Here is a 26,526-nt window from a genome sequence, read left to right on the forward strand (position 1 = left end):
GAAGAGCTTATGAGCACATTTAAATATTTAAAAGCCTTTAAATGTTACATTATGATATTATTTGAGAAACTTGCCCAGTATTGATGAGAGGGGGGTCTTTTGTGTTTTGTTCTATTTTGAAAAATGGATGTATGGCAGAAAGTGAAGGAGAGAAAAACAGCAAATGGATAAGGTGGCCCTGGATACACAGTTAAGAGCACAGACAGAAGGAAGTGCAACCAGAGACTGGGAAAATGGTTTGAAAAAACAAAATCACCAGACAACAAAAGGTAGGGGGAAATGATTTTATATTCAATTTAGTGATTGAATTGTGTCAGTTTTCAGAATTTACATCTGTTGTCTATATTTTTGCACTGTTCAGGAAGAAATGCATTTGTTTCTATTTCTCTGGGGTTATACTGCATGCAGAGTCTTGCATCTTAGGGTTTCATTTGTATATATTAGTTATGGAACTCTCTCCCTTTGTACTTAAGATTAGAACAAGATTTGCAAACTTTTAAAAAGAACTTAAAGTGTTTTCTTTTTAAAGAAGCCTTTAACTGACAGTTCTCTTTTATAATAATATCAGTTAATTTCTTGTACAATAATATCAGTTAACTTCTTTTCCCTTAAATATAAACCATTATACTCATTCTTATGACCTTTTTTGGTCTTTTTATTTTCCTTCTTTATCTCCCTAATGTGTTTCCCTTTTATGTATTCTTTTAACAAATATTGTATTTCTTCCCCGTTTTCCCACTGTTTCTAGTTTTCTTCTTGTCCTAAGGATGTAACCCTTGTACGTTTAGTAGAATATCATGTATAAGTTAGTTTTGGTTTTTTTTTAATTCTGTTTTTATTTTTGTAAAACGCTTTGAAATTGGAAAAGCATTTAATCAAACAATTTAATAAACTTGAAACTTGAAACTACTTTTAGTTTGCTGTTCCATATTTGCATAGGGCAGGGGTGCCCACACTTTCTTGGCTTGCGAGCTACTTTTAAAATGACCAAGTCAAAATGAACTACCAACAATAAACTTTTTTAAAAACACAAAGCACACTGTACACAGAGAAAGTGTTAATTATAATTTATATTTGGGGTTTTTTGAGGTCAAGGCAGATGACTTTAAAATATGCAATGTCGCCTCAGTAACAACTATATAAAAATAGGCAAATATACCCCCTCCCCTTTTACTAACTGCGCAGGGAGCTGCGCTGAATGCCCTGCACTGCTCCCAATGCTCACAGGCTCCCTGCGCCAAAAAACGCTATTGCGGTTTAGTAAAAAGGGGGCTGTAATGCAAAATATAGACAGCAGATATAAATTCTCAAAACAGACACATTTTGATTACTAAATTGAAAATAAAATAATTTTTCCTACCTTTGTTGTCTGGTGATTTCATGAGTCTCTGGTTGTACTTCCTTCTGACTGTGCATCCAATCTTTCTTTCTTTCTTCCTCCTACATGCTTCCTCTCCTCCAGACCTCATTTCATTCCACAACCAACATCTCTCTGTCCCTCAATGAGTTCAACTTTTTCTTTCGCTCTCCCTGCCCCATGACACACTCCATTCCCTCCCCCAACTTTTTCTTTCTCCCTGCCCCATCCTTTCTTTCTCTCTCTCTGCACCTTTCTTTCTTTCTCTCTCACTGACCCCTTTCTTTTGATTTCTCTTTCCCTGCCCCCCTTTCTTCTGTCTTTCTTTCTCTCTTCCTGTCCCCTTCTGTCTTTCTTTCTCTCTCCCTGCCCCCCAAGCCACCACCGCCGATATCTCCCTGCTTCCCCAACGCCGCAAAAGCCAGGCCCTCACCAGGCCCACAAGTCGTCCCCCCTGACATCAGAGAGGAAGTTCCGGGCCAGACAGACAGTGATTGATGTCGGGGGAGGGGAGGGGGGAAGGTAGGCTTGTGGGTCCAGAGCTAGCGCCAGGCTTTTGCAGCGTCGGGGAAGCAGGGAGAATGCAAAGTCAACGTGGGTCTATTGCGGATAGCGGGATGGGCTCCATGATCGACTCGCATTACCCTTGCGATCGACCTTTTGGCCACCCTTGGCATAGGGGTTATCTTTATTCTGAAAATGTGATCAAGGCCAGATATTCTGGTAGGAATGAATATGGAGAAGCATACAGCGTGCTCTGTGTAGCTTAATTTTGTGGTTAACCATTATGTTTTCTTAATAAGATTATATTGTGTGTATATACGAAAAATGAATGGAAAAACTGGTATTACAATTAGTATTATTATGGGGGTGGGGTCTGGGACGGAGCTTGGGCTCCCCCCCCAAAAAAAAATAGTGTTCTGCTGCCTATGCCCAGAATGACTAATTGAATAAAGTTGGGATTAAGTATGGTAGCATCTATGAGGTGATAATAACCAGGCGAATTGCTGAAATGGTGTCTCAGGGTGAGGAAGGATCTATACTGAACAAAGTGGTATGCTTTCATTTTATACGTGTTAACATTTCCTAAAATAAACACACATACAAATTAGAGCACAACTTGGGGTTGTAGACTATAAAAACACTATACAAAGGTCCCCTTTTAAATGGGATTAGCCACCGTTACCGTCTTCTTGAAAATCTCAGAAAAAAAAAAAAAAAGAAAAGAAAAAGGGAGTCAGCAACAGAGTTGTGAACAAAAGCCAACAATGATTTTATAGGAATGCAGTTTTGGAACCAATACCAATTTCTAACTTAATAAATTATCTGTAAAATCATGGTAGCAGGACACATTTTACCTTTTTGGAACAAGCTTTGCAGCAACCAGTCGTGCACCAGGCCAATTTTCACCAGACCCGCTATGATAAGTGATAGTAATGTCAACATGGTTGAAGAGATAGAACGTATTTTTCTTGTTAAACTCAGACTGAAATAAAAAAATTAAGATGTCATTTTACTGTATTTTTTCAAACCCAGTCTAATACAGAATTTAAGGGCAATTGCCTAATAAGGAGGTGGAATATAAAGAAAATAAAGATTAACAGTACCTAGTAAAGTTTATGTGTACATACACATACATGTATGTATTTTGGGGGGTGGGGAGCTCACTTCCCAAAAAAGCAGCAATATTTCAATTCTAAAGACAACAAACCATATGCTTCCTCATCCTTTAACTCTGTACTTATATTTACATGCTGAATGCATATGTAAGTTAAATACTATCACTTGCGCGCATTACTTACAGCATTAGATGGGCATTAAATAGTATTCTACAACTGTTGTTGGTTCTTTGATATACCTTGAGCTTGTTTTGCTAGCTTTTGTGCTTTTTTCTGTTTTTCTTATTGAGCTCAATAAAATATATTTGAACATACTGCAAGTCCTGTTGATTTTTTGTTTTTTCTATAGAGGTTAGTGCCAACTTGTCTTATCCTGGAAACACAATTTTAATTGCAACACCTGCATAATTTTAGCAAAATCTACTCTAAACCAGAATGGCTCATGACATTGAGCAGGCACATACAAAAGATTCTTGGACAATAAAGCAATCTCAATGTCACTCAATACATAATCTGATAAATTAAACAAAAGGAGTCATTTCAATGCTGAGCTCTTGTATTGGGCCTCCTTTGAGCTGGATCCTGTTCCTTTACCTGCTCCTGCATGTTTTGTGGTTTCCAACTTCCTTGGTATTTCCGTCAACCTTTGGATCAAAATTCTCCAGATTTTTCACTCCCTTCACTTGAGGACTCAGATGTTAACTCCATCCATACCATCTTTTTCCCATCTTGCCCTTGGGATTTTACCTTCAGTCTCATCCATATATACATATTCCCTTCACTATAATCCTTTTGGACTCTGTAATTTTTTCAACTTTGTACTCTGATAAATTTTAAAAAAGAGTTGCAATCTTCATATTGAACTCTGAGCAATTTATCAAAATCCCTATAATCTCTCATTTTGGGTTTTCTCTTCCAATTTCGGCAGCACCCCAGCTGCGTTATCCTGGTGGAGCCCGGACTGGCCCAAGCACCCATGATAAGCAGATTTGGTTTGTCATCTCGTGGCAGATCCTAATTTCTCCTTATTAGATGTATCTTTGGTATTATGCTAATAACATATCTGTTTGAGTACAGTGCTGTTCAACGTGCAGATTTTTAAACTGTTTCATGGTAGTCCTAGTAAATTTCAATTTGCTGTTTTCCTCATTTATTGTATTTGTTTATATTTGGTCATTTTTCTATTGCTATGCTGTTAACAAACCATAAGTTCTTTATATTAAACTGTGCCTGTTATTAACTGCCTTAGGTGGATCTCTTTATAAAGGCGTTTAATAAATCTCAATTAATACACCTCTAATTTGATTTTATTTTATTTTATTTCTTATATACCGCTATACCGTGAGGTTCAAAGCGGTTTACAATGAAGATAGATTAAAGATACATTAAAATAAAATTAATAAAAATGGTACTTTGGATTTCCCTAGCTTTCCCGAAGGCTCACAATCTAGCTAAAGTACCTGAGAAAACAATAAATAAAAATAAAACAAATGAAATAAAATAAATTCTAATCAGACAATAGGATCTGATATTAGAAGTTCTGAGCCAGTTCTCTTTGGGCTGTTTTCTGTATAATTAGTTATAGCCCAAAACCTGTATCGTAAACTTGTACTGAAATTATGGCAGATCCAGTGTAAATGATAACCTGTTAACTGTATACTATGTATGTTTAACATGTAACCCATTCTGAGCTCTTTGGGGAAAACAGGATAGAAAGCGAATTAAATAAATAAATAAAATGTAGACTTTCTGATAAAGCAATATTGCAAAATATTACAATATTGTAACTCCTTGCAGAGATAGAAAATATGCAGAATGTCTTAATGCATCAAAATTAAAAACATTATTTTTTTTTTTTTTTTTAATAAGTATGATTAAAACATGCTAACACAAAACCTAACACCATGTTTCAAACTCATGCCTGCTTTAGGGGTATAAAATGGTAGATGAATTCTATTTTGAATTCTATTTACCCCCTCCCCCATATATAATAACAAATAATACCCCAAATTGAATCATGATAGCAGCAAAAACAAGCTGTTGAAGATATAGGGCTCCTTTTACAAAGGTGCGCTAGCAATTTTAACGCATGCACTGGATTAGCGCGTGCTAGCTGAAAATCTACTGCCTGCTCAAAAGGAGGCGGTAGCGGCTAGCACACATGGCAATTTAGCGCGCGCTATTCTGCACGTTAAGGCCCTAGCGCGCCTTTGTAAAAGGAGCCTATCCTATATAATAATACCCTTAGTGCTCATGCACACTTCAATTTTCGTAGCTCCGTGGCCGGCAGAGATATTGTAAAGCATGCGGCACATGCGCATTAGGCGCATGACGATTTCCTTTGAGTGGCTGTTTAACCTAATCCAGCAACGGTTACTGTGTGCCAGTTGCCCTTCCCAACACTATGTGTGATTTAAAAAAAAAAAAAAAGTAGGTTGGGGCACGATAATTGACAGGGAGAGAGATTGAAAGGAAAAAAAAAAAACACAGGACACCGACAGACTGACACACTGAAAGAGAGGTAGGTGGGAATGAAAGACACACACAGAAGGACAGGGGGCCAAACAGACAGCGGACAAGGACAGAGACAGCAAAAAAAGAAAGACAGACAGAAAGCGGCCGAGAGAGAAAGAAAGAAAGACACACACATCTATTCTAGCACCCGTTAATGTAATGGGCTTAAAGACTAGTAAATTAATATTTATGTATAATCTGTATATACAGTCATGTGAAAAAATTAGGACACCCTATGAAATATTCAGTTCTTTCTTAAGAAAGTTCATATATCGATGTCTAATCTTTTTTATTTATTTATCTCTAGAAAAGAAAGTGATATAATTGCAGATAAACAACAAATATTTTCCTTGATTTACTCATAAAACAAAATATATCCACAAAATGTGTGTTCTAACTGAGGAATAAATTAGGACGCCCTCACATATCCCCCCCACTTAAAGTGGCTCAAATCACACACTGGTGTATCACAGGTGAACATGATTAGAACATCGTTACTCAGCATTTTGAAGGAGGTTTGCCCTACTTAAACCTCAGACATTTAGTTTGGTGTGCTCGTTCATTCTCACCGCAGCAGTCATACCATGGTGAGTCTGAAGCCTTCAGAAAGAAGATTGTAGCAGCTTATAAGTCTGATAAGGGATTTTAAAAGATCTTGAAAGAATCTGACATTAGCCATTCCACAGTCCGGAAAATAGTGTACAAATGAAGGACTTTCCAAACAACTGTCAACATGCCCAGGTTTGGGCATCCAAGCAAGTTAACCTCCAGAGCAGACCGCAAGATGCTAAAAGAAGTCTCCAAAAACCCTAAAATGTCATCACAGGACCTACAGCAGGCTCTTGCTACTGTTGATGTGAAAGTACATGCCTCTACAATCAGAGAGAGACTGCACAAATTTAACTTGCATGGGAGGTGTGCAAGGAGGAAACCTTTGCTCTTTAAGAGAAACATCAAGGCGAGACAAGTTTGCCAGCGAGAACGTAGACAAACACCAGGACTTCTGGAATAGTGCTCTATGGACAGATGTCTAAAACTGAATTATTTGGACACCAGAAAAGAGGACATGATTGGTGTACACCAAATACAGCATTCCAGGAAGAGAACCTCATACCAACTGTGAAGCATGGAGGTGGAAGTGTCCTGGTATGGTGATGCTTTGCTGCAGCAGGACCTGGCCATCTCACCATCATAGAATCCACCTCAGGATTTTTTTTTAATTTACTTTATTTGAACAGACCCTACAGCTCTCTAAGCCATAAGCCTTGCTAGTATCAGTGGCAAGGCTTACAGCTGAGGCACCTCTACAGAAAAAAAAAATTCAGAAAGGTGGTGGGAGGGACTAAACCCATCCAGTGTGGCACCCCCGAAAGGGTCCCACCAAGCTCAGTCTGGCACTAGAGATGGGTACCAGAAGGCCACTAAACAAATTCCAACAGCCCTACACTAAACCAGGGAAGATTGCACAAGCTTACCACCTCCACCTACTGGAGACTGGGAGCAGACTGAGTGTACTTGGGACTGCACAGCCCACTTGTACTACAGCCAAAAGTTTATGTCTCAGTCTCCACCTGCTGGTCATGGCGAGCTATTTCCAATCAGTGAGCTCTGCCAGTCAGGAGAGATGCTTAAGAAGCACATATTAGAATATTTTATAATTTCTTGGTTTTCTTAGTAAGCCTAAAGGTGTTAGCTTTGTGCTTAATTAATGCTCCAGTGATCCCAAGATTTTAGTATGTAGGTAACAGTTCTATAAACTGAGACCCCTGGGTTTTGCAAGGTGGCAATGTCTCTGAAAAACAACAAGAGATATTATTTGGCCCAAAGCAAGCAGGAAACCAGAAGGTGAGCAGGAGATTGCTAATACAAGGCAGGGGCCCGAGTAACACCTTCCATCCTAGTAACATTCTGGAAGATTAGCACTAAAGCCTAAAGAGAAGGCTTTATTCCCGCAACTATCTTTTCCAATATTTTGCGCCATTCTCCTTCAGAAGATATTTCAGCACTGAACTGTTAAGATTCAAGCAGCTGTATTCCACATCTATTTGGGCTTCCTGGCCTTAAGGAAACTGCTTCATTTTTAAGAGTACATTTTGTTGTGCATGTGCCCTGGGTACATTACAAGAGAAATGTGATATTCACCCTAACTGAATAAAAATTACTGATTACTGCACATAAACCAGCCTTTAAAGAGTTTTTTTTAACATCTTCATTTCTTTCCATGTCAGACTGACATCTTTAGACTAGGCAATTTTGATGAAGTTCTATTAACTGATTTATCAGTTCGCTTTATATCTGAAATTTTCCCTTACAAATTTTCTCAAATGGAAAAAGAAAAGGAAATGCAAGAACTGCATTTGGATTTCTTCTCTTTCCTATCTCAGTGTCCTTTTCTGCTATCACACTCTACCTACCATCTTTACACTAAATTCATCTGTTACGAATCCTTTTGAATAAGACTGTGGGTTATTTCAGCTTTTTCTGTAGTGGATGAACAATGTCATTATAGCTTTTCTCAACCTCTTATGTCAAAGAATCTCCTGATCCTAAAGTTAACAAATACTTTCTCCCAAAATGCTCAAGTAGAACTTTTATATTTTTTTAATAAATTATTTTTACATCAAAAAGATTAGAAATTGCAAGCAATGCAAAAACAAGAATAATTATGAATCTGTACAAAAGCATCAAGTCCACATCATGAGGAAGCCCCTAACCAAAATTTAAAAAAAGTTGCCATTAGTCAATTATGAACCCACTATACAATTCTCAACCAGACAAATTAAACAAATATAAAATTCACTAAACCACTTTAGGGGTAAGGGATCCAAGAAAATATATTTAGTTTCTTTAAATGTAACAAGACACTGACAGGAGAAAGTAGCCTCTACTACTTAAATCCTTGGCTTCAGCTGTAGCTACATCAGAAAACATTTGCAAAGCCTGTCCACAGAATGTTTCTCAGAATAAATAGCACGGAGCCCCGATGCGGAAGTCTCGCAAGCAGACTTGCTTGTAGAAACTAGAAGATAGAGGATTGGCTGTATTTGGAGTGGCGTCTCTATTTTTCCTTTAAATTTAGTTCATGTTCCTAGTATTAAAATGCCGAGAAGGTATAAGGATAACAGAATTTTATCTGATACATGGAAAACATTGAGATACATTAGTAACTTAACATCTATTCCAATTAGTAAATCAACGAATCATTCTTTATGGATAAACTCCAAGATTCAAATTGGCGGATCTAAAATCTTATGGAAGAACTGGGTTATTGCAGGTATTCAAACTCTGAATGATGTTATTTCAGATGGTAAACTGCTTGAATTTTCACAGCTGCAGCATAGATTTGGTCTTAATAAATCATAAAGTTTTAAATGGTTGCAGCTGAAGCAGGCTATTCAGGTGGGGTTCCCTGAATGGAAAATATTGAATAATCAGTATAGTCTAGAGTTCCTATGCTTTCAAGCGGACTTCCTGGGACATCAAGCTGCATTGTGGTATAAATTAATATATGGATATATGATTAAAAACCCAAAAAACGGTCTTAGAGACATTTGGAGCATTGAGATTAAGCAGCAAATTTCTGCATCTCAATGGCCACGAATTTGGTCTTGGAGAATGAGATGTACAGTATCAGCATCTATGAGGCAAACTTGGTTCTTTTTGTTGCATAGAGCATTTTGGACCCCTGTTCGTTTACAAAAGTTAGATAGCTCTAAGTCTAATAAATACTGGCATTGTAATCTGGAAGCGGGGACACTTGATCATTTGATTTACCATTGTCCCTGTATAAGATTATTTTGGAATTCAATTTGGACTCAAGTAAATTGTCTATTAGAAAACTATGTTGCATTATCCTATGATACTATTCTGTTTGGCATGGCTATGAGGAAAAAAAGTCAAATATCAGCACATAATAACAAACTATTATTAATCTTGACTGGGGTTGCTATTCAGCATATCATCAATAACTAGAAAAATTATACTAATCTTAAATATACATTTTGGTGGAATTCGGTATGCCATATTTTTAAGATGGAAAGAGCAATTGCAATACAGAAAGGGAACTATAATAATTTTATAAAGATCTGGGGGCCATTGGAACGATATTGTAAAGAGTAAACATCATTTTCCTTGGATGAATGTATGTACACATTGGGGGGTGGGAGGGAGTTTTTTCTGGAAATTTCACTATATTATGTGTTTATATTATATTTATGATATAATTGATTATAATATTTGAAAGAAGGTGGGTGGGACGGGATATAATTTTTATGTTTGTAGAATTATATGAGAATTACAAGTGTTATTGTTGTTACTAATGATATATTCCTGTACGCTTGCTGTAAGTTTTCAAAATGAATAAAGAATATAAAAAAAAAAAAAAGAAGTTTCGAGTAAGCCGTACCGCGCATGCGCGCGTGCCTTCCTGCCCAGCACAGGGCGCGTCTCCTCAGTTCAGATAGCTAGCAGAGAAGCCAACCAGGGGAGGTGGGTAGGTTGTGAGAATAGCTGCATGCTGTCCCTGGATAACACCCGTTACGGTAAGTAACTGTGCTTTATCCCAGGATAAGCAGGCAGCCTATTCTCACATATGGGTGACCTCCAAGCTAACCAGAATGGGATGGTGGGAGTGTTGGCAATTTAGGAGAATAAATTTTTAATACTGTTTGGCCAAACTGTCCATCCTGTACGGAGAAAACATCCAGACAATAGTGAGAAGTGAAAGTATAAACCGAGGACCAAGTAGCAGCCTTGCAAATTTTCTCAATAGGTGTAGATCTCAGGAAAGCTACTGAAGCTGCCATTGCTCTGACCTTATGGGCTGTGACTCTACTTTGTAGGGGTAATCCAGCCTGGGCATAGCAAAAAGAGATGCAAGCAGCCATCCAGTTGGAGATGGTACGCTTAGAGATAGGATGTCCCAACTTATTTGAATCGAAAGAGACAAAAAGTTGAGGAGCAGATCTATGTGGTTTGGTACATTCCAAATAGAAGGCCAAAGCACGTTTACAGTCCAGAGTATGACGAGCTGATTCTCCAGGATGAGAATGAGGCTTTGGAAAGAACACTGGAAGAACAATGGATTGGTTGAGATGAAATTCCGAAACCACTTTAGGTAGGAATTTAGGATGAGTACAGAGAACCATCTTGTCATGATAGAACACAGTGAAAGGTGGGTCAGCAACTAAAGCTTGTAGCTCACTGATTCTTCGAGCAGAAGTGAAGGTAATGAGAAACACCACTTTCCAAGTGAGATACTTCAGATGAGCCGTAGACATTGGTTCAAATGGAGGCTTCATCAATTGAGTAAGAACAACATTGAGGTCCCAAACCACTGGAGGTGGTTTGAGAGGAGGTTTGATATTGGCAAAAGGTAGTCTAAAACAGAAGATAAGGAGGAATGTTGAGGCTCCTTATTTTGAGAAAAACACCACATAAAAAATCTAGTCCATTTTTTGTGAAAGCATTGTCTAGTGGTAGGCTTCCTAGAAGCCTCTAAAATGTCTCTTACAGATTGAGAAAACTGAAGAAGAGTTATGTTGAGAGGTACCAAGCTGTCAGGTGCAGAGACTGCAGGTTGGGATGAAGCAAAGATCCTTGACTCTTTGTGAGCAGAGATGGAAAAACTGGTAGAAGGGATGGCTCCCTGCTGCTGAGTTGAAGTAGAAGGGAGTACCAAGGTTGCCTCGGCCACCGAGGAGCAATCAGAATCATGGTGGCATGGTCGTTCTTCAACTTGACAAGAATCTTGAGAATGAGAGGGAATGCATACAGGAAGAGATTCATCCATTCCAGAAGAAAAGCATCTGCCTCGAGGCGATGAGAATAGATCATGGAGCAGAACTGAGGTAGTTTGTTGTTGTGGGGAGCTGCAAAGAGATCTATCTGAGGTGTTCCCCACTGTGAAAAAAATGTGTTGAAGAGGCGAGGAAAGGAGTGTCCATTCGTGAGGTTGCAGAAGACAACTCAAGTTGTCTGCCAAGCAATTTTTCGCCCCTTGGATGTAAACAGCTTTGAGGAAGGTGTTGTGGCGGATTGCCCAGTCCCAAACTTTCAGAGCTTCTTGACAAAGGAAGGAAGATCCCATCCCTCCCTATTTGTTGACATAGTACATGGCGACTTGGTTGTCCGTCCAAATGAGGACTACTTGGTCTTGAAAATGTTGAAAAGCTTTGAGAGCCTTGAAAATCGCTCTGAGTTCCAACAGATTGATGTGACACTGACGATCTGTACTGGTCCAGTGGCCTTGAGTACGGAGATCATCAAGATGAGTGCCCCAAGCGTAGGTCGAGGAATCTGTTGTGAGGACCTTCTGATGAGGGGGCATTTGAAACAGCAAGCCTCTGGAGAGATTGGAAGAGAGCATCCACCAGCGGAGAGACTGTCTCAATGAAGGAGTGACTGCAATGTGTCAAGAAAGTGAGTCGCAAACCTGCGTCCACTGAGATTCCAGGGTCCACTGAGAAATTCTGAGGAATTCTGAGGTGAAATCTGGCAAAAGGAGTCACGTGTACTGTGGAGGCCATGTGACCCAGAAGTACCATCATGTGTCTCGCTGATATGGAGGAGCGGGAAGACATTGTATGACAGAGTTGAAGGAGAGCTTCCAGACGTTGTTGCGGAAGGAATGCTCTGAGTTGGATAGTATCCAGAACAGCTCCGATGAAATGTAGATTCTGAGAGGGTTGAAGCTGGGATTTGGGAAAGTTGATTTCGAATCCCAAACTCTGTAGGAACCACATAGTCCGCTGGGTCGCTACAATAACCCCTTGAGATGTTGAATCTTTGATGAGCTAGTCGTCCAGGTAGGGAAATACCTGAAGACCATGGTTTCTGAGAGCTGCGGCTACCACTACCAGGCACTTGGTGAACACTCTGGGAGATGAAGCCAGGCCAAAGGGTAGCACTCTGTATTGATAATGCAGATTCCCCACCCAAAACCTGAGATATTGATGGGAGGCCGGATGAATGGGAATATGAGTATAAGCCTCCTTGAGATCCAGAGAGCATAACCAGTCATTCTGATCTAGGCGGGGATAAAGGGACGCCAGGGATAGATAATATGCAAAAGTTTTCTTTGACTAAAAATTTGTTGAGAGCCCTGAGATCCAGAATGGGCCGCAGATCGCCCGTCTTCTTCGGAAGAAGGAAGTAACGGGAGTAAAACCTCCTGTTCTACTGTTCCAAAGGAACTGGTTCGATGGCATGGAAACGAAGAAGAGCTTGAGCTTCCTGAAGAAGAAGGGTGGTCTGGGATGGACTGGAAGGATACTCTCTTGGAGGAAGCTCTGGTGGAATCTGATTGAAATGAAGAGAGTATCCTTCCCTGATGATTGACAGCACCCAGAGGTCGGATGTTATTGTCTCCCATCGAAGGTAAAAACGATAGAGACGACCTCCAATAGGGGGAAGATAATTCAGAGACAGAACGGTAGAGGTTATGCTCTGTTTTAAACAGTCAAAAAGGCTGCGTAGCCTTAGGTACAGCAGCAGGTTGAGGTTTCTGTTGCTTCCGAGTCTGCTGTTTCTTGAGAGGAGGGCGAGTATAAGGAGCCGCTCTTGGAGCAAAACGCCTCTGGTAAATAGGAGGAAGGCGTGCAGGCTTGGCAGGAGCTGGCTTTGGCTTAGGTCTGACTATAAAAGCAAAAGTTTTTCATATTCAGACAATTTCTTGGTGGCTGCCTCAATAGATTCATCAAAGAGGTCATTGCCTGCACAAGGAACATTAGCCAAGCGGTCCTGAAGATTAGGATCCATATCAATGGTACGAAGCCAGGCAAGGCGGCGCATTGCTACAGAACAAGCAGCCACTCGGGCAGACATCTCAAAGGCATCATAAGACGACTGAAGTAGATGTAATCTGAGTTGTGATAGAGAAGCGATGACTTCCTGAAATTCAAAGTGCTTTTGAGTGTCTAAATAGGTAAAAAATTTAGGCAAAACAAAATAAGAGCAATGAAATGGAAATTATAATTGAAGACTTTAGAGGACATCATGGCATTTTGATAGATGTGTCGTCCAAATTTGTCCATAGTTTTCCCTTCCCTTCCAGGAGGAACAGTAGCATAAACCTTGGAAGGATGGGATCTTTTTAAAGAAGACTCCACAAGTAGGGATTGGTGAGAACTGTGAATTCTCAAATCCTTTACAATGGAGAGTTTTATATCTGGAGTCCAATTTGCCTAGAACAGCTGGAATTGCATAAGGAGTTTCCAGGCATCTGGTAAAAGTCTGAGATAAAAGCTTGTGAAGAGGAAGCTTAAATGACTCTGCCAGAGGTTGAGGAAGATGCATGACTTTGAGATATTCCTTAGAGTATTTGGAACCAGCATCCAATTGAAGGTCTAAGTCAACAGCCATCTGACGAAGAAAAGATGAGAAAGAAAGATAGCTGATCCACCAATACCTTGTCTTGAGAAGGACTCGAAGTCATCGAGGCAGCCTGGGTCGAAGATGATGCTTCGGCATGAAAAAAGGCATCAAAAGAACATGGAGACTTGGACGAAGCAATCGAAACTGCCGAGTCATCGAGGTGCGGAAATGGGAACCTTGATCGAGGAGTCGGTGGTCTAGTAGAACTTGAAGGTGTCAATCGAGGCTTAGTCGAAGAAGGGCGTTCTTTGGAAGAAGAGGTATGCCTGGAAGTATGCCTCGAGGAAGGCCTCGATCGTCTGAGAATGATGCTTGGAAGCAGATCTTGAGGATCGAGGAGACTTTGCCCCGGAGATAGATGCAGTCGAAGCCACCAGGGAATGGATAGGGCTGGAAGATGTGGATCGAAGCTCCAGAGGCTTGATGGAGGAACCTCGATGCACTCCCAAAGACTCTGCTCCTTCTACAGAGTGTGAGGATTCCTGTTGAGGCACTTACAAAGAATCTGCTCCTTGCTTTATGTGCATAGATGCCAGACCAGACACTCGCAGAGACTCTGCTCCCTGCATAGAGTGTGTAGGCTCAGACTGAGGCATAGGAAGAGGCTCGACCTTGCGGGAGTCTGCAGAATGCCCAGGCTGGATTAGAGTAACAAACTTCGGTCCCATTTTAGTAAGGAACTGAATGAACTGTTTCTCTAACATGGTCTGGAAAGAAGACGGCAAGGATGGATCCGCGTCTGAAACTGGACCACCTGCTTTGGCTGGAGGTTCCAGAGAGGCCATGGAAATGTGTTTCGACTTGGAAGTCGGCTGAGCTATCTGACCTGAGGATACAGCAGACGTCGTCGAGGAAAGAGCCGCTGCAAACGAAGAAGGTCTGACGAGGCTTGAGGTCAAAGCAGTGGAGGCAGGAGGACCCTCGGTCGAAGGCAAGTCTGAGGTCGGCTTCGGAGTCGAGGACGAGGTCGAATCCATCCCGAATAGCTTCTCCACTGAAAGTAGACGACGTTTAAGAGCTCGGGGTTGAAGAGTAACACAGTGCTCGCACAACTTCAGGTGATGGCCCAAGGCACTTGAGGCACCTACTGTGTGGGTCCGTGAGAGAAATCGCACACTGACACTGGCTACACTTCTTGAAGCCTGTTGTTGGCCGGGACATAGGAGGAAAAACAGCCGCCGCAAAGTCGAAGCCTCTGGACTGCCGGCAGCCAAACGGAAGAAAGAAATTTTTTTTTTAAGTAGAAATAAAAGAATAAAAGAAAAAATAAAACACAGTGATTCGTGAAGAAAAAGAACACGAATCGCGGTGAGAGAAGGCACGAAGTAACAAAGTTAAACGCAGAGAGTCAAAGATGGCTTCTCAGCTCCGCGGAAAACTGAGAACTGAGGAGATGCGCCCTGTGCTGGGCGGGAAGGCACTCGCGCATGCGCAGTGCGGCTGACTTGAAACTTCTAGTTTCTACAAGCAAGTCTGCTTGCAAGGCTTCCGCATCGGCGCTCGGTCGATGACGTCACCCTTATGTGAGAATAGGCTGCCTGCTTGTCCTGGGATAAAAGATTTTAAGACAATCTCTTTTTGTTCTTCTGTCTGAAAACATCAATAACATAGCTCTATCATGATTCCAAACAAATTGAAAGATCTAGACTATCAGGATATGTAATCAAGTCAAAGGCCCCTTCCTTGTTAATTTCTTTAGTTCTTCTAGGCAAATATGTAACAGAGAATCTGGGTTATCCAATTTTAACATCTTTAAAATACATCTTCAATAACCACAGGAAATCATCCCCATGTCATTCTTTAAAGAGAGAGGGAAGAATCAGAGTATGAATGGACACAACCACTGACCCTCAAGCCTTGCATTAACGAATGCTGGTGTAGAAGGACTGAGGTTGAGATAGACACTAAAGAATGACAAGGGATGGTTACTTTTGGCAATCTACAGGGACAGTGACAAATTCTGTCATTGTGTCATTCTCTAATCCTGAGGAGCTAAATAGTGAATTAAGGGAAATTTTAATATCCTCAATTTTTTTGCCCCATATTTATTCTCTAAAGCTTCTAAAGTCTGGAATGAATGGTCAAACTTATCTTAACTGAAGATTACCCATCTTGGAATTAGCTGTCAATTAGCTGTTAACTGTTTGATAGCTTGAATCTTAAATTCATATTCTGCCAGCTCCTCAGAGGAAATCTCTGTACGAGGTTATATTTACAAAGTCGAGACAACATTCCTTCTGCGATAGTCTTCATTCTAGTCACTGCTTTCAATACATCATCCAAAGTTACAGTCTGAGCGGTTTTTTAACAATAGACTTATCAGAACTTTCAGAATGTAATAAAGAAACAAATGACTATTTAACCAAGGAAGGCAGATTAAAGGAAAGTTCAGTCCTCAATAAAGAAACAGGAGGAATATTTGTTACAGGACCATCTATTTCTAGAAGGCTTTTCTTGTATAACCAGGTAGCAATAAGCTTTTCCATGTCACATCTGAAATTATGTAGATTCTTGACTGGCTGACGCTGCTTTAACACAAGTTTCAGAATCACTTGTTTTAAACAGTTCAATTTCTAAATATTTACATCTTTACCAAGAACTAACCAACTATGACCACTTACATTGATAATGCAAGCATCTTTAGCACGGCCATCTGTAGTAACAAAACAGCCTATTGGAAATCCTGGATTACAATATTGGTGCCCATCTTCCATATCATAACACCACGTCACAGGCATGTTATCAATGATCCTGCAAAAGAAAACAAAAATACAACCAAACACTTTGACCATACAGCTATATAAATGATTCTTACATACAAAAAGATTAAAATGTTATACTAGAAGGGAAACATGTATGCAAATCCTGTAAGAATGTATCAGCATCTTGATTAAAAGGCCATGGTTGAGTCGCGTGATGTGCTGAGCAGAGCAAGATGTGTCTTGCTTGAGCTCTGGAGCCCCGGGTCCTGTCCCACTTTATCGAGTCTCTAACTCGGCTGCATTCTCGTGGAGAGGGATTGAGTGTTGTATGGACAAGTTTATCCAGCACATTAGCCCAGCGATGAGTGGGGAAACCACCCGTAAGGACAAAGAAAAGAACAAGCAATCGCAAAAACCTGATCCAAAATTGTGGCAGCGGAATCGGGCTCCACGCTCATGCTTTCCTCTGAACAACTTGAGGTGCTTTCAGCATCGGTGATGCACGCCCTGGATTCTTGATTCGAACAAATGGATGCCCGATTTGTACAACTGGACTCCTGTTTTGAGCAGTCAGGGCAGCTCTCCACTATAGAAAATTTACTAACTGAAACAACTAGACGCATGGGAGAGCTGGTGTCCAGGGTGGAGTTGGTCAAGGACACGTCCACCTCATCGGTAGTGGATCTAGTCATCCTCCGGGAGCAATTGCAGCGTCAACATCAGGCTGAGAAGCTTGATGATATGGAAAATTGCTCCCGGAGAGACAACTTGTGAGTGATGGGCTTGCCTGAGTCCATTTCGGATACTCGTTTAATTTCCTCTCTTGAGTCTTGGTTCCAGGCTGAACTTCCATTGCCAGCGGGCATGGGGCCGGTGCACCTGGAATTATCGCACCACCTGGGCCAGTAGCTGGACGACCGCACATACGCACGAGTGGTGATCATTAAAGTTCACAATTATGCTCACAAAGCGGAGCTAATGAGCCAATACAAGTTGAAGAAAAATACCTTATGCTATGAGGGGGAGACAATCCATTTATTCCAGGACTACTCCCCTTGTCTACACAAATGGCAGTGGCGATTCTCCCCGATGTGCTCAGAGCTATATGACAGAAAACAACGCTTCATGCTGCTATACTCAGCACTCCTAAAGATCTGGACAGGCACCAGGTGGAAGATCTATGGCACCGTGGATACTGCTCGGGCTTACTTGAATAAGTTGCCCCAGGAGCCTTGACATCTCCCTGATGGTACTTTAATGCAGCAGGTCACACTGGGGACAGCTAGTTGTAGTCTTTACTAGCTATGAGTTGTATGGACACTGCTTAATCATGATTAACTCTGCTCCCTCCATATGTGGATAATGTTGTATGATTTTCCTTGAGGTTATTAGCACTCCTCTCTGTTTTCTGGGGGGTAGATGCCAGTGGAATGACTGTGTGGGGTCGGGGGGGGGGGTGAATGTGACTTGGATGACTGGGGTATTGTATGTCTGGGGAGCACTGTGTGTATGGGGGTGGGGGCGCATGCTTGAAGGTGTTGGGTGCGCGGCCACAGACTGCTTGTCTGTTAAGTGCTCCGTGGCTTGTGGAGGTGCCATTTTTCTTGTATCTCTGGGCCATGGCGACCTGTATACCACGTGGTCTTTCTCAACTTGTTTTCAGCTTGGAAATCGGCAGGCTTGATCGCACAAGGTGCATGTTGCTCCCTATTCTCTCTTTTAGTGGGGGAGGTGCCAGACTGCTAGACCCTCGAGCTCCGCTGCGGGACTCGATCACTTTAGTGGAGGGGGGGTTCTAGTGCTGCACAATCTGGCGGCTCCTTCTTGTCCTGGGCCACTGTACCTCTCGGAATTTTTTTTTTTTTTTTTTTTAACTTTTTATTTATAGAATTTTCATTCTTTCAATACATGAATCACATATTATAAAATGTATAATAAAATAAATATGTATGTACAAATTCATATCATAGATATTCATCCCTTTCCCCTATTAATTGTTTTTCCATTTTTCTTTCATATTAATATCTATATTTCCCACCCTAACCCTATATTACTATTATCAATGTGTTAAGATATCTGATCTCTAGAATAATTAGTCAATGGATCCCATATTTTCTTAAAATTTTTAATATTTCCTTGTTGTAAAGCCAAAATTTTCTCCATTTTGTAAATGTGACATACCGAGTTCCACCAGAATGTATAATTTAGTTTGGTAAAATCTTTCCAATTTTGTGTGATTTGCTGCATGGCAACTCCTGTCAATATTAAAAGTAATTTATTATTATTTGCTGATATTGGACTCTGTGTTCTCCTTGCAGTACCGAATAATATGGTATCATATGAGAGTCCTACGTGATTTTCTAGTAATATATTTATTTGGGGCCAAATTAAATTCCAAAAAGCTTTTATACAGGGACAAAAAAAAATTAAATGATCCAATGTCCCTACTTCTATTTTACAATGCCAACATCTATTAGATCTAGTATTATCTATCTTTTGCAAGCGCGTCGGGGTCCATAACACTCTATGTAATAAAAATAACCATGTTTGACTCATAGATGCTGACTTTGTTAATCTTAATCTCCAGGACCAGAATTTTGGCCATTGAGATGCAGAAATTGTCTGTCCAATCTCAATGCTCCAAATATCCCTAATTCCAGTTTTCTTTTTTTTATTTAGAAATCCATTTATTAATTTATACCATTTTGCGGTTTGGTGACCCAAGAAATCCGTCTGGAAACATAAAACTTGCAAACTATATTGAGTATTGAGAATTTTCCATTCAGGGAACCCTACCTGAATGGCTTGCTTCAATTGCATCCATTTAAAAAATTGTGTTTTATTTAGTCTAAATTTATTTTGCAATTGTGAAAAACTAAGCAAGGAACCTTCTGATATGACATCATTTAATGTTCTTATTCCTGCAGTTATCCATTGTTTCCAGACGATTTTAAATCCGCCAATTCTGATCCTGGAGTTTACCCATATTGATTGATTTAGGGATTTAGCAATTGGTTCTGGTGTCAGATTATTTATGTATCTTAATGTTTTCCAAGTATCTAATAAGATTCTGTGTTCTTTGTATCTTATAGGCATTGATATAGAAATTAAGTGTTCTGGATTTAAAGGGAACAGGAGCCGCCATTCTAAATACAGCCAATCTGGTACATTTTCTAAGAGATCTGGGAGGATCCAATACATACCCTGTCTTAAAATATAGGCTTGATGATACCTATAAAAATTTGGAAAATTTACCCCCCCTTCCATAATTGGTCTTTGTAATGATACTAAAGCGATTCTTGGTCTTTTCCCACACCAAACAAATTTTGTAAGAATATTGTTAAGTTTTTTATAAAATGACCCCTGAAAAAATATTGGAATCATACTCATTTGGTAACAAACCACAGGCAATATCATCATTTTAATTGTTTGAATTCTTCCCCACCAAGAAAGATGTAATGGATTCCATTGCTCACACATTTCTGTTATTTTTTTTCAATAAAAGTTTTTCATTCTCTTTGACTGTGTCTTCAATTGTATTTTTGATCATAATTCCTAAGTATTTTATTCCATCCTCTTTCCAAATAAATGAATATGGATCAAATAATCCTTTGGTACAATGAACATTAATTGGGAGGATTTCAGATTTATTCCAATTAATTTTATATCCAGAAAATGTACCGTATTTTTCTATTAAATTAAGCATACATGGAATAGTAATTTCCGGTTCTCTTAAATATAATAATATATCATCTGCATATGCAGATAATTTAAATTCAAAACTGGTAAATGAGATTCCCTTTATTTCCCTAGTTTTTTTTATTGCAATTAATAAAGGTTCTAGGACAACATCAAAAAGTAATGGAGACAAAGGGCATCCTTGTCTAACTCCCCTATGCAAGTTGAATTTAGTTGATAAATTATTGTTAATATATAATCTTGCTCCAGGAGAGCTATACAATGTCTGAATCATTTTAATAAAACCGGATCCTATACCAAACCAATGTAAAGCTTGATATATAAAATTCCATTCCACTCTATCAAAAGCTTTTTCTGCATCTAAAGAAATTAAAAAAACTGGATCATTTATATTTTTTGCTAAATTTAATGAGTGGAATGCAAGTCTAGTATTGTCTGATGAATGTCTTTTAGCAATAAATCCTGTTTGATGTACATCAATAATGAAAGGAAGAGCTTTTGCCAATCTTAATGCTAATACTTTAGCCATTAATTTATTATCCACATTTAATAATGAAATAGGCCTGTAATTTGAAACCAGAGTAGGATCTTTGTTTGGTTTTGGTAAGACTATAATTATCGATTCTGCCATAGTACCAGATATATTTTCATTCTTTATTTGATATTGAAACAAATTTAACAGATATGGTAATATGATATTTTGGAATGATTTATAAAATTCAACAGTATAACCATCTCCACCTGGAGCGGATCCAACTCTAAGAGACTTCAATGCTGTTTCTATTTCTTTTAAAGATATAGGTTCTTCTAAACTTCCTTTTATATGATCCGGAATATTCGGTCCAATAAAAGAATTTAAGAAAGTTAATCCGTCTTGTTCTTTATTTTTATAAGAATTAGAAGTGTATAATTCCTTGTAAAAATCAAGAAATTGTGTTATAATATCTTTTGTGTTGGTATGTGTGTTACCTTGTATATCTTTAATTGCAATAATCTTAGATTTTCTTTTCTTTGCTTTAAGAAAATTTGCTAATAATTTTCCTGCTTTATTTGAATTGCCATAATATTGTACTTGTTTATTGAAAATATCTTTCCTCACAATTTGAGAAGAAATCTCATTATATTTAACTTTTACTTTTAACAACTCTTGTAATGTATTGTTTTTCCCATTTTGTAATTAATTTATTTTCTAAAATTTTTATTTGTTTTTCCATATCTTCATATTGTTTTTTAAGTTGTTTTTTAATAAAAGCTGAATATGAAATTATATTTCCTCTCATTGTTGCTTTAAAAGCATCCCATAAAATTTCTATATTAATGTCATCAGAAGTATTAAATTGAAAGAATTCTTGCATTTTTGCTTTAAGATCTTCTAAGAATTTCGAGTCTGCTAATAAATCATTATTAAATCTCCATATTGTATTAAATTGATCATTATTGTAATTCTGAAGGTTAATCCACACACCAGCATGGTCTGAAATTATAATGGGATCAATTACTGCTTTTGATACATGCTGCGCTATGTTATTATTTACAAATATATAATCAATTCTTGAAAAAGATTTATGGACTTGAGAACAAAAAGAATATTCCCGATCATTAAAATGAAGGATACGCCATATATCTATTAAATTACAAGATTGTATTAAATTATCTAGTCCTAAAGATTTTATGATTTTACTTGGTTTTTTGTCTATAATTGGATCCATTACAGCATTGAAATCTCCAGCTACTACTAAGTTAGAAGTAGCCAGTGGTAGTAATATCTGTTGAATTTGATTGAAAAACTCCTTTTGATTTGAATTAGGAGCATAAAGATTAAATAAATCAAGGGTTGTACTTCCCAAATCCATTTTAATATGTACCCATCTTCCTGAAGGATCAAAATTTATTAATTTAAAGTTTGCAGTGCATTTCTTATTTATCAGGATCGCTACCCCAGCCTTTTTTCCTAAAGCAGGTGAATAGAAACATTTTGATATCCAACCCCCTGTTAACTTCCTAGATTCATTATCTGAGAGATGAGTCTCTTGTATAAAGTATATATCGGCGTTTTGCTTATGGAGAAATCCTAATAATTTGTTTCTTTTGATAGGATGATTTAAACCATTGACATTAATTGTATATATTTTAATATCCATTTAAAATTTTAGAACTATTTTGATTTAAATGTAATATAAGTTTTACGATCAGATATCCATACATTGTAACAATATAATTTCCCATTCCCATTTCCCCTCTCCTCCCATCCCACCCTCCCTCCCCCCTAATTAATAGCAGTGCACACTTGGCAACACACATATTAGATCGGTATCAAAAAACACTCCCTGAAAGTCCAAATCTGTTAAGATTCACAAATAAGTCATATATATTATAGTAGTTTTAAAGATAATTAATATTTTCCTTGACATTTCATATTTCTATAAATCCAGTTGAGATTTTATGTTAATATAGACTTTAAATTAATTTATTATTCTATTATTCAATACACTCTTATTTTAATCTAAATCTAATAAATCATATAATATAGATTATATTTTAAGTTCCCTTCTATGGTTCCTGTATATCAAATTATATGTTCCATTACTATTTTTGACCTTAATTTAAATCTTATGTAAATATATTTAATTTTATAAATTTAAAAATATCACATTGTATAATCATATTATACTTATATATATTAAAATGAAATAATCTTTCATTATATCAAACCCAATCATATACTGTTTTCTATAATATTAATCTTTAAAAACATGAAAAGATTAAAAGATATATAAGGTATAGGTTAAGTATGCGACAAAAAAAAAAAAAAAAATTATATTCCAGAGCTCCCCCCCTTCAAACGCAGAAGTCTCTTTTATTCTTATATCGTGCTCTTTATTTACTAATATTTAATGTTCAGTACTTCCTTCTTCGTAGAAAATCATTCCTTCTTCTTTCACCGCCTCTTTGTATTTTTATATCCAGTTCAATATTCTTATCACATTTTGTTGTATTCCAGGTGATTTCTATTTTTCTTCGTCGTTCAATTTTAAGATATAAGTTGGTCTTTGTTTCTGTTCCATTCATATTTTATTTTAATAGTTTGTTATACAGCGAAGTAATTCTTTAATATCCATTCGAGAAATAACATCTCCTATTTATAATTCCTCTTTCCGGTTTCGTGAAGTCTTCTTATTCGCAGATTCTTTCGCATTAATGTCTGGGATTTGTAGTATTTGTAGTATTAAAGAATAGTAAAGATGTTGAAATACTGATTATCTTTTCAATTTGCTTGAGGGGTTAAATTAGTCACATGCATATAGTTCAAATAGTCTTACTGCTATTTTAAAGGAAGGAAGCTCCATCCTACAATCAATTCGCATACAGTTTTTCCTAATATTAAAAATTATAATTGAGATCAATAGAATTCAGCTGATGCCTTAACTGTTTCATTCCATTATGGAATACTTAGCCAGGCCATATCATTAGCATAAAGAACGTTGAAGTGTAATTTTGAATAAGGTTAAAAACATTCTAAATCGTTGCTATGGGTAAACAATATTATTTTAATAAGTGTATATCATAAAATAAAATAAAAGTTTTTCCAGTTAAAATAATATAACATATAATAAAGAGAAATTAAGGTGACATTGGTAATTCTTGGCTTTGTATAAATTTTTGTAGCTCTTCTGCATTGTCAAAAGTTAAAGTTTTATCTGCAATAGTTACTTTCATATTAGCCGGGTATACTATACCAAACTTTGCTCCCATTTCTCTTAGTTGTGGTCTCAAGTCCAGGAGCTTTTTTCTTTTGATCGCCGTACTTTTTGCAAAGTCTGGAACAAAATGAATGCGGGCATCTTGAAATTGTAATCTTTTATTTTGTTTTGCAAGTTGAAAAATTTCTATAACCTGCTGGTGGCGCAACAGTTTAAAGATCAGTGGCCTCGGTCCTTGATACCTTCCTGATCTTTTTGTAGGCACTCTATGTGCTCTTTCAATCTCTATGGGGTACTTGGTTTTTAGAGGAAGTAGTTTAGGTAGTAAATTTTCTATAAATGCCACCGGATTTCCTTTCTCTGCTCCTTCCGGGAGACCAATCAGACGAATATTACTCCTTCTTTCACGATTCGATTGATCCTCCAACTCTTTAGTAAGTAAATCAATTTTCTTTTTTTCATTTATGTTGTTAGAAATTTCTTTTTCAGCTGTTATTAATCTTTCTTCCATGTCATTGCACTTTAACTCCATTAAATCCATTTTTTTATTTAACGTGGATACATCTTCAGTTAAATTGTTAACTTTTTTAGTAAGAAGTAAAAGCATTTCTTTGATTTCTTTCAATTCTTTCATTACTTCTGGATCTCCTGTTTTTGATCCTATTTCTTGTTCAGGCTTTGCTCTCTTGCTGCTTCCCGAGACCGCAAAAATCATTTTTATTTTGTTTTCCTGAAGCCATCGCGTTTTTTTCTTTATTTATCATTAAATAATTCTTAAATCTCCACTTTTAGTAACTTTTTTTTTTCTTTCAAGGACTTTTTTTCAGGGAGCTCTTCTGTTAGCCGACCTTCCTCATGCGTGTCCAAGCCACGCCCCTCCTCTCTCGGAATTTTTGCTTTTCCTTTTTTGTTTCCCTTTTATGGGGTTGCTCTCTTTCCCAAACCCAGAGGTGCTTGCGAGCATGTTACTTGTATATGGCTGGCTAGTTAATGTATGTGGTGCTTGTCCTCTGGGCTGAATGGATAGGTGAAGCTTCTTAGGATGGCTCTGAGACCGGGTGGGTGGGGGGGCAGGGCTGGAGCCCTGTCCACATCGGGCATGACTTCTTCATTCCGGTCCACCTAGGTGGAGCAGAGTGAGCTAAATTGGGTTTGTCAGGGGCTGAAGAAGGGACACGTTTTTTTGGGGGGGGCGATGGGTTTGGTTTTGAGATGGGGGAGAGAAGGATGGGATGGTGGGGATGGGGGGTGAAAGGTTTAGCTTTGGGTGAGTACTATATTCACTGTTCTGGATTTGTTTCCTTTTCATACAGCTTGTCTTGTATCTTTTGGCACAAGGCTATTTGGGTGCCCATTTTTCATTCTCTGCCAGTGTCTTGGGTTTTGTGATAAGAATACTCCCGACTTGCCTACCCTATATCTTATTCATATATTCTTCTTGGTGTGGGCTGGGAGCCCAGAGGATGATAACTGTTAACCTCAATGATTTCAGTGTTTGTATTTTTAACTGCTGTTTTGTATTTACTGCTGTTTTGTATTTTTTGATTAACTGCTGTGAACCACCTAGAACTCCCTGAGTATGGCGGTATACAAAAATAAAATTATTATTATTATTTGTACTGTAGTTTTCTTTTTCTGATTTCTGGGCATAACTTAAACTGACGAGGAATATGTTGAAAATCCTTACCTGGAATGTAACCGGCATCACCTCCCCAATTAAAAGATCCAAGATCCTCTCCCAGCTGAAACGGAGGTTTGCTGATATTGCCTGTATCCAGGAAACCAATTTGACATTCTCAGAGATCCTGCCTGTACCGAGAGCAGATGCAAAGAGGCAGGCAGACCTCCGGGCTGTGAATGCATGGTTGAGGAGATGGTGCCAGGAGGAAGGCTTCCACTTTGTGAGGAACTGGACGTCCTTCTGGGGAAAGAGTAAGCTCTACCGGCGGGACGGCCTGCACCTGAGCACAGCGGAAACTAGTCTACTGGCAGCCAATGTGAGGAAGGAGATCGAGAGGGCTTTAAACTGAGGAGAGGGGGAAAGCCGAAAGCTGATCTGATGTTGACGCTATCGGACAACAGTATCCAGAACAGATGCTGAACGGGCTGACTGCAAGGAGGAAGTAGAGAGACCGGTGGATCTTATGATCAGACAGCGAGGGAAACATCAGGTAAGGGGAGCTTGCTGGGAGGAGACTAAGGGGCATGGAGACACAAGGGGACTGGGTGGCACGAGGGCAAAAGCTGAGGGCAATATAGAGGTGCCACAAGGCGAGGGGGATCAAATGGAGGCTCAAGGGATGATAGCCCAGGAGGGGGCCGGTAGGGCTAGAAAACCCAGAGGAAAAGCGGGGAAGTGGGGTGGCGGGAATGTGGGGAAACCGAAAGCTACGAGGGTAAAGCCTGAGGGCAAAGCAGAAGCACAGGGAACAGGAGAACTGCCCGAAATTCAAGGGGAGGTGGCCCAGGTAAATACAGAGGTGGAGGAAAAACGACGGGACCTGCGGTGCTTATATGCAAATGCAAGAAGCCTCATGGCCAAGATGGGTGAACTAGAGGTC

General features: G+C 38.8%; 1 protein-coding gene across 1 annotated transcript in view; it reads right to left on the reverse strand.

The window, feature by feature from the left end:
* The window catches only part of LOC117360557 (transmembrane 9 superfamily member 2-like), a 198,770-nt gene that overhangs the window by 131,397 nt on the left and 40,847 nt on the right, over positions 1 to 26,526 (reverse strand). Inside the window, exons 5-6 of the mRNA XM_033944480.1 lie at positions 16,485 to 16,614; positions 2,716 to 2,843 (exon numbers count right to left, since the gene is read on the reverse strand). Of these exons, the coding sequence (XP_033800371.1) occupies positions 2,716 to 2,843; positions 16,485 to 16,614 (258 nt within the window). The remainder of the gene's footprint in view (positions 1 to 2,715; positions 2,844 to 16,484; positions 16,615 to 26,526) is intronic.

This window comes from Geotrypetes seraphini, chromosome 5, assembly GCF_902459505.1.
Source record: "Geotrypetes seraphini chromosome 5, aGeoSer1.1, whole genome shotgun sequence".
Classification (NCBI taxonomy): Eukaryota; Metazoa; Chordata; class Amphibia; order Gymnophiona; family Dermophiidae; genus Geotrypetes; species Geotrypetes seraphini.